At 45.6% G+C, this 9785-nt stretch overlaps 1 protein-coding gene and 1 pseudogene across 1 annotated transcript; both read right to left on the bottom strand.

The window, feature by feature from the left end:
- LOC100821770 lies at positions 1 to 7990 on the bottom strand (annotated as a pseudogene).
- Positions 7991 to 8141: 151 nt separating this feature from the next.
- Positions 8142 to 9562, bottom strand: LOC100821460 (very-long-chain 3-oxoacyl-CoA reductase 1; the record flags this gene model as incomplete). Its single annotated transcript, XM_024457974.1, has 2 exons — positions 8142 to 9025; positions 9100 to 9562. Coding segments are annotated over 2 exons (1176 nt in total), but the record flags the coding sequence as incomplete, so codon positions are not given.
- Positions 9563 to 9785: the final 223 nt, after the last annotated feature.

Here is a 9785-nt window from a genome sequence, read left to right as displayed (position 1 = left end):
ACACCGCCAATGAATCTCTTTATTGCAACAATGTCGATCGATTACAAAACATACGATCATACATCCAAGAAGTCTTCAAGAATTGATCTAGATCCAAAGCTCTTAGTTCCCTCAAGTCTTTGCTAAAACCCTAGCCTAGACACCCTCTATTTATAAGAGAAAATTCGCGACCCTAAACCGAGTCCGAATCCAACACGAACTCCTCTGTCCTGGTCGGTATTCTGCCCGTAGTGCCCTCATATGATCTCGTATTGAGATGGCTCCAAGAGAAAAGTTGTTCATCTCGATGACGCGCACAATTATCGTGTGGACCACGTTTTCATCCGACGTCATTTCGATGATGCTACTATTTAATCGTTAAACACCTCTAATTCAGCCACGACTGGACCTACATGTCTTCACGTCGATGTCACGGTGTCTTCAAAACTCAACTATCACGTGTCGAATATCTCCAATAACATACATCTCCGGTATAAAAAACGTACGGCAAATCGGTGCCCTTCCGGATCATCGTAGCCTTCACTTTCATTGTTCCTTCGTCCGAACGTCTCGCATGACCTTGATCCCTCTACCTTAGCTTCTCCCAAGCTTCGTCCCTCGATCCCGTCATCGACCACGTTCCTCTAGCTCCGGCAACACCTGAAAGCGAACATACAAATAACCAGTATGAGCACAAGTCCACGACTTGACTCAGGGTAGGTTTCACACAACTCATGCCATGTTTTCACATAAAAAACTAATGGATCAACACACCACTAGAAAAGCACTAAGTCCAAACAAGATACATGTCATCACATAAGTATCCATATTACTCAAAGTGTCCACATCAATGTTTCATCATCACATAAGTATCCATATTACCCAAAGTGTCCACATCAATGTTTCATCTAAAACACTTGCCAATGTTACACATCATCTATGATTTCACAACTATTGGCGCTCCTCCCCCCATAATACCGCAGCACTGGCCATCCTAGGCGCCGGCACAAGCCGCCGGCTCCCCCTGCAAGCCTATTGCTATTATGTTGTAATAGTCTCTTTGGGCTACCCGCGGTGCCTTTATATATTAGGCCCAGGTTACACGTGTTCGACTCCAACACCTAACCCTACGCTAATTCCAAGTCCAATTGTAGCCCTACTCGTACACGTATTCGACACATATCTCAACAGACTAATTCACCACTGACGCCTTGCACGTACGTTGTCTAACACTAAGTGCATCTTCATTTTCCTGTGGTCTGTCTGAGACGTATATACTCTTGTTCGATTTGTAGCAACTAGCAGGTTGTCATCCCATAATGATATGGGTCGGGGGTGGCCCGATCTTTCGATGAGATTGATAACTCTCGATTTGAGTAGGATGTGACGTTGACGATCTGAGTACGGCCTAAAAGGCAGCGCCTTAGCAATTGATACACTAACTCCAGAGGGTTATTGATCACGCGGGGGCACGATCAACCTGACCACGAAGGTCTTTGTTCCTGCAAGCAATCGAAGAACAAGCAAGAAGAAGATAAATAGCGGATGCAATCTAAAATTGCGAATATACTATATCAAACAAATGTCTCAACGAGACGATAAATTGAGGTTTCGAAAGCGGTAAAACAGGTGGTCTAACCGACATACGCGATTACACGATGTAGTAGCGATGGCTAACTTTTAACTAAACAAAACCCAAGTCTCCATAGCGGGGCTCATGGGGTATATAAAGGAGGAGGGAGGGAGATTCTCGTCCACCTTGAGTAAGGAGGCCGAAATCCAACTCTATCTCTAACTTTCCTAAGAAACTAGTAACTCTTTTGGAAATAGAAAAACAAATCCGTCAGCTTGTTTTGTCCGCCACGGTCAGCACGCGTCGAATCTCCTTGTGGGTCCGGATGCGTTGGAAAGGTCCTGTAATTACCTTTCCAACAAGTACTTTTTTTCTTGATTTGGACTACGGATGCGGCCTGGGTGATAAAAACAAATTCGGATCTCCTGACAGCTCGGACCCGAATCGGATTCAAATTTAATTCATGATATCTTTCTCTAGCAAGCTCCGAATCATGTGCTGTTTGATTTGTTGGAAAGTAGACTTGATAGGCTTCCCCTTGCATCTCCCGCTGCATGCTATCGCACCTCATCTTTACTTTGGACTCGTAAAGTTCAATTAGATGCCTATGTAATAAGATTATACAAGATAGTAGCTCCGCCTCTTTGCAAAGAACATAAGCATTAGCAAAAGATTTTGAAATTGTTAACTCAGAAACTTTATCCATTGCATGTGACAAATATATAGGTGCATCAAGTTTAATAGAACGCAAAGAATTATTAGGCAGAACCATAGGAAACACTTCTTCATGTTTAATTAATTCAACGCAACATAAATCAAATTGAATCATCGCATCACAAGTCTCTTCCAAATCAGTAGGTAAATCCTCACATAAATCATTATCATTTGAATCAATGTGTGCGCTCAAATCAGCAAGTACATCAACAATTTTACAAGGGCCAGCATGTTCATCAGATATCTCATTTATTCCAACACTCGTCATATTTAGTTCATCAACAAAATCTTTTGTATCGTTACCTTGTGGGCTCGACTCATTTGTAGTGGACCTTCGCTGTAATTTCAGCTCAACTTCACGAGCAAGATTGAGCAAACACAATATAAAGTCGTATTGTCCATATTCAATCATGTAAGAAATTTCAAAGTTATGCCCGTAGTAAAATCTATCCATTTTTCTTTCTTCGGTTTCATCTAAACCAGATCGCAATGTGAAAATTTGGAATTCATGGTAGTAATCATCAACAGTTTTATCATCTTGGTTCAAACGTCGTAATTTGGAACACAAGTAATAAGCATAACTTGGAGGAACATATTTTTCTCTCATGATTTTTTCATATCAATCCAAGTGTGTGGTATTTTTTTTCTCTAACCAGCTCACTCCACCAAGATAATGCATCAAAACGAAATTTACTACTAGCAATTTGGACTTACGGCTATCTAGTACATGGAAGCATGTGAACTGTTCAATTAGAGCTATTTCCCAATCAATATAAGCTTTAGCATCATTATTTCCATCAAAGAAAGGTCCAAAACAATTATTGGCATTACAAGGATTGCGATATACCTTTGCCTTGCCAATGTCAACAAGAGACGAGGAGGATGGATGTGGTGAAAAGCGCTCATGTCGGTCACTTGATAGCATAGGCCTATTTTCCATTCTTCGTTTAAGTCCTGTCATGGTTAGTAGAAAATAAGAAACAAATCGCAGGAATATGTTCCTATCAACTACTAGGATGTGGCTACAAGTCGCTCCACTCTCGAGCTAAAAATCAAATTCTTACAAGTTCTTACCATGCAAAACAGGAAGGTGATGGCCAGCGGCGTGACCAAGCCCTCCGAAGATTGAATGTATCGATGCCTCGGTAACAAACCAACATAGGTGTAGAATCTGTGGAGGTTGGAGGCTTTTGTGAGTAGAAAGGATAAGCAAATAATCAAATCAGCAATGCAAAGTTGAAAAAATGCTCAATAATGCTAGTCCTAGTTGCTGGAGTCGATAAGAACGAAATACAGAAATAATCTAAGCCTAAATACCGATGAAGGTAGGTATAGATAGATAAAAAGATGGCACAACAAGTAAGTCCCTAGGATTTTTTTTGTGGCCTTCTGTTTGGCTTCTTATTCTTTTCTTCTTCTTTTTTATTTTTTTAACCCCAGAAACTCACGCAAAAGAAGGACCAGAAAACGGTACGTCGGTCTGTCGAAGAAGCAAAGGCTGCAGTAAGGAAAATTCAGAAAAATATGAAAAAATATGGGTTAGAAGCGTATCGACACAAGCTTTCGAGCAAGGGCAAGATCACTCAAAACGGATGTCGGACGGTGGAGAAAACTGAAAAACACTGGGCTGCAACGACGTCGAAAAACGGATGCAGAAACTTGGAAGCTCCGAAAGTCCACCTTAGAAGCCGAATTTGAGAGTCAAAGTGCATGGCAGCATCCTAGATATTTCCTGATGCGCCTCGTCGTGAGCTTTCCAAAAAGTCCAAGAACGTCCAAATCCGAGTTGGTATGCAAAAGATATGCCCGTTTTACTGAACACGAGTCAAACCCACTCGGAACTAAAATTCTCCTCGAGGTTGGATCCGAAATTGATTCTTTCTCTCGCTCTCTCTCTCTCTTTCCTTTTTCTTTCTTTCTTTTTTTTCTTTTTTTTTCTTTTTTTTTCACAACTTTCCGAACAACTTGATCTCTAAACAAAACTCAATACACTTGCCAAAAGCACTCTCGATCGGACTCGGACTCGAACTCTGAGAAGGACGCGGTGTAGGACTCGGTGGAAGATATGGTGGTAGCGGAAGATTATGAAGTGGCGGTGGTGTGGCAGAGAGTTTGGCGGCGGAAGATTGACGAAGGAAACCTGCGTCACACGAAGAACAAAAAAACCAAAAGAAAGTTCGATCTAGTAGAAAAAATCTGAAAAACGATCCAATCTAAGCCAGCAACTCGACATGATTAATGCAACAAAGATTCAACAATGCAAATATTAATGTGAAAATTGCAAGGCTCAGATTTGTTTTTGGGATGAAGGTAACTAATCTCTACTTTTTTTTATTGGCTTTTTCTGGACTATAGGTAAAAACAGATCTAAACTAGGCATAAATTGGAAAAATCTCACCGAGCAACCTTAAGCTCTGATACCACGTGATATGGGTCGGGGGTGGCCCGATCTTTCGATGAGATTGATAACTCTCGATTTGGGTAGGAGGTGACGTTGACGATCCGACTACGGCCTAAAAGGCAGCGCCTTAGCAATCGATACACCAACTTCAGAGGGTTATTGATCACGTGGGGGCACGATCAACCTGACCACGAAGGTCTTTGTTCCTGCAAACAATCGAAGAACAAGCAAGAAGAAGATAAATAGCGGATGCAATCTAAAATTGCGAATATACTATATCAAACAAATGTCTCAACGAGACGATATGTTGAGGTTCCGAAATTTAATCATCGCATCACAAGTCTCTTCCAAATCAGTAGGTAAATCCTCACATAAATCGTTATCATTTGAATCAATGTGTGCGCTAAAATCAGCAAGTACATCAACAATTTTACAAGGGCCAGCATGTTCATCAGATATCTCATTTATTCCAACACTCGTCATATTTAGTTCATCAACAAAATCTTTTGTATCGTTACCTTGTGGGCTCGACTCATTTGTAGTGGACCTTCGCTGTAATTTCAGCTCAACTTCTCGAGCAAGATTAAGCATCACAATAGATCGATGTCATCTCGTCCTAGCGCCGTGAGAAAAAAAACGCATCCCGTGATCCCGTGGTTGGTCGGAACTTGGAAGCAACTAATGAAATTGACCAAAAGTTGACTTTTTAAATCGTGAGTCATGCGAGAAATCCGAGATCATCGCAAGATTCCTCTCGCCGAGTTGGTCGGAAGCGACTATAAGCTGGATCTGATGAGCCGACGGAGTTGACCGAAAATTGACTTTTTTTTACCGTGAGTCATGTGAGAAATCCGAGACCATGGCTAGGTTCATCTCGCCGAGTGCCGAGTTGGTTGCTACTATATGGTTCATCGGATGAGGCGACAAAGTTGACAGGAAGTTGATTTTTTAAACCGTGAGTTATTTGAGAAATCCGAGAGCATGGCTAGGGGTTCGTCCGGCCGAGTTGGTCGGAAGCGATTATGACATCGATGGGATGAGCCGACATAGTTGGCCGTGAATCATGTGAGAAATCCGAGACACAAAAACGTGGTAATGTAAAGTGTACTCTCATACATCTATACAAAATTAACTAAAAGAATAATATTGAAATAGACAAATTGGGAGAACAAACTGTTCGTGCAAATAACAGTAGATCACGTATCCATAGCGAATCCACATATGTGATAATTTGGTGTGCGTTCTTACCTCCCAAGGGAAGCTGTATGTATTTGGCAAATGTTTTATACATGGCAACACTACGAAGGTACGAAAGGAAGACACGGTTTGGTTATATCATACATGCTGCACTGATTTATACTTTCCATCTATGTGTCCTAACATCCATGTTTTTACTGGACGATTTTGCCCTTCCACCTTTTGATACTCTTGTTTTGACCACCAATATAAATCAATATGGTCTTTCAGATCCAATAAACCACCAATATAAATCAATATGGTCCTTCAGATCCAATAAAATGGATGGCTCACCACGGTTTAAAGATACTGTAAAAGACCTCTTAATTTATTGCTACTGGTACACACGACTAGTCTAGCGCGAATTAATTCGATAGAACCAGAACGCACATGTGGACGACAGTCGACCCTGTGAGACTGCGGCGATCATGAATTACAGGTCGAGAGAGAGTGGTTACCTACCTGGCATTGCACATCGATCCCTTTGCTTCTGTACTCGACATGGAGGCTCCTGGAGAACTGAGCAACATACCGCTTGGTGGCGGCGTACATGGTGTAGAGCGGGAATGAAGGGATGACCTCCGACGACGCCGACCCCATGTTGACAATGGCGCCTTTTCCCCTTTCCACCATCCCCGGCAGCACCGCCGCCGTCACCTCCGTCAACGCCCACAAATTCACCCTTATCATCCTCACCCACGCCTCCACAGCCACCTCGTGCAAATACACCGCGCCCGGCTTCGCCACCCCGGCGTTGTTCACCAGCACCCCAACGTCCAGCGGTCCAGCCCCTCCAAGGTCTCCCGGAGCCGCCGCAACGCCTCGTCACCCTCAGCGGTTGAGACGAGCGAGAGGTCGAACAGCACGGTCTTGGTCTGCACGGCGTGGCGAGATCTGACCGTGTCGGAGACCTCCCTGAGGTTGCCGAGGTCGAGGTCGACGAGCACGAGGTTCAGGCCCCGGCTGGCGAGCTCCAGGGCCACGGACCGGCCGATGCCGGCCGTCGGGCCCGTGACGACGGCCCACGGGCCGTACCGGCGGCGGAGATCCTTGGGCCGGCGCAAGCAGAGAGCGAGGTGGGCGAGGAGGTGGAACGAGAACGCCGCGACGCGAAGTGCGCCGAGGAAGGCAAGCCAGAGGAACCATGCCGGCGCCGGCGAATCTTGCCGGAGGAGTGCCATCGAGCTCTGTGTGTGTGTGTTGTTAGACGGCATGCACTGTATGCATTGATGCCAACAGCCAACTCTCCCTGTACTTTGTACTCGCTCGAATGAGATAAACGTGAAACTATAGGTTCAGCTACACGAGCCCACACGAGACATGCTCTGGTAGATATAAATTGGCGACTTTTGCAAGGGGCAAACATATGTGGTCATTACCGGCCGTAGCTAACCAATTACTCCTAAGTAACTGTTGCCATCGGGAGGTGGCAGGTGGTAGTTGATGTCGTGAGTAGTTAGCTGGTGGCTCTTGTGAAATCAGAGGAGTCCATGTTTGGTGTTCATGAATCATGAGTGTACTTTGGTCTTGATCGTGATGGATGGGGCAGAGTCTCGGCGATAAGGAGAGGATCAATTTCAGGGTAACATTTTCAATTTCAAAGGCAAAAGCAATGTGGAAATATGAAATACAGTTGCTTCATGGGGGAATAAAATACAGTACTACTTCCGATCCATAATAAGGTGTTTGGGATATAGTACAATCCATAATAGGTGTCGGGGATTTGGTACAACTAAAACTTTGTACTAAATCGCCGACACTTATTATGGATCTGAGAGTGTAGGTCTCATGATTCACGATTGAGAAAAGTTAACTAAAACTACCTTTTGAAATTTGCTTCAACAAATTCTTGACAAACTACATGTCGTGAGACCGCAGCCGTAAAAATCGATTCTGCCGTAAAAATCGATTCTTAATAACTCTTACTTTTGTAAAATTGTTGACATCGATAATAAAATAAGAGAGAAATGAACAGAGTATTCGTTTAAGAGTCGATTAAAAGTCACTTAAGAGTCAATATTTTTATCATTATAAATCATTGAATTCAATGCTTACAAATTCCAAAAGTCCATTGTATGTGTTATTTTAGGACATATGTAAAGTTTAATTTTTAATTAACTCTTATTTGAATTTTTCAATAATGTGAAGGAAAGAGAAACGACGAGACTCTTTATGAAGACTTTTAGTTAACGTTTTCTAAACAACGTTTAGATATATATAATAGAAAGTCACTTAATATGTAACGAAGGTAATATTATTTACCGTCAACTGTAAATAACGTGAAGAGCCGCTCTGTCATTATGGATGCATGATGTAGAAAATCAATAGACTCTACGGTTTACTGGGTGGAGACGTGGAGTATTATGGATGCCTTGTGTACGTGACGTACGTGTGTGTACAACATTTGTATCAGCCGCTGGTTGGAGCTTCCGAACACACACCAGACTTGTCCTGCTGAGTAGCAACGTCGACAGACCCGTTCCGTGAATTCCCCTGCGAATTCTTCCTCCACGGCCTGAGCCTCCGAAAGATGTCTCTGTGCTGCAGATGCTTGTTCAGGATGTGGGCGTCGTAGCCGAAATCTGGCGAGAGGCTGATAGTCCAAGCCTGGAAGCGGTGGGCGACGCTGGGCACGCACAGCGTGCCATGCCCGATCCACCCCACCGCGTCGCGGGCGTAGGCGTCCGGGGCCAGCACGAACTGCGGCACGAAGCTCCCCTTCACGTCGTTGGACACCATGTTGGTCTCCACGAGCAACGGGACCTGGCACTGCACGTCGATCCCTTTTCTCCGGTACTCCACGGCGAGGCTCCGTGAGAAGCCCGCGGCGTACCGTTTTGTGGCGCTGTAGACGGAGTAGAGCGGGTAGGAAGGGAGCAGCGACCCGGACCCGGAGCCGATGTTGACGATGGCGCCTTTCCCCCGCTCCACCATCCCCGGCAGCACCGCCGCCGTCACCTCCGTCAGCGCCCACAGGTTCACCCGGATCATCCTCACCCACGCCTCCACGGCCACCTCGTGCAGGTACACGGCGCCAGGCTTCGCCACGCCCGCGTTGTTCACCAGCACCCCCACGTCCAGCCCCTCCACCGCCTCCCGGAGTCGCCGCACCGCCTTCTCCCCTACCAAATTAAATTAGCACCGATCTTGTTAACCATGGAGACGATTTGGGTGCTAATTTGATTGGATTGCTGACCTTGGGGAGTGGAGGCGAGGGAGAAATCGAAGAGGACGGTCCTGGTCTGCACGGCGTGGGTGCTGGAGATGGTTTCGGAGATGTCGCGGAGCTTGGCGGGGTCGCGGCCCACGAGGACGAGGTTGAGGCCGCGCCGGGCGAGCTCCAGGGACATGGACCGTCCGATGCCGGCCGTCGGGCCCGTGATCACGGCCCAGGAGCCGTAGCGGCAGCGGAGGTCCTTGGGCCGCCGCAGGATGAGCGCCAAGTAGGAAAGGAAGCGGATGGCCACGGCAGAGACATAGAGGGCGCCCAGTGAGGCCAGCGAGGACAAGAGCCATGCCGGCACAGCAGCCATTCTCGCGATTAGCTTCTTGTTCCTGCTGCAAGTGCAGTGGTGCGCTCGGCGGCTCGGGTGTCTTCGCGCCTTGCTGAGTTGCTGCCTGCTCGTATTTATGCGTCGCGGATGGCCGGATGATGACAATCAACCGACCCCTGCGTTGCAACATCTCAAATACGTAACTGATTACTTTGGCAGCTTGCAGATAATCAAACCTTTCCTTTTTTCAAAAAAGGTCAAGACCATATATTAAATAAACCAACCCTTACGGAACCATCTTTAAATTAAAAGAAAATTACACACAAGTTATTGTTGGTAAACGTCGTTGTCTTCCTCCTACACTCGCCGGTGGCGCGCCGTGAGCAAA

This window comes from Brachypodium distachyon, chromosome 1, assembly GCF_000005505.3.
Source record: "Brachypodium distachyon strain Bd21 chromosome 1, Brachypodium_distachyon_v3.0, whole genome shotgun sequence".
Classification (NCBI taxonomy): domain Eukaryota; kingdom Viridiplantae; phylum Streptophyta; class Magnoliopsida; order Poales; family Poaceae; genus Brachypodium; species Brachypodium distachyon.
The sequence above is the reverse complement of the archived record's forward strand: the minus strand, read 5'-3'. Positions and strand labels throughout refer to the sequence as shown.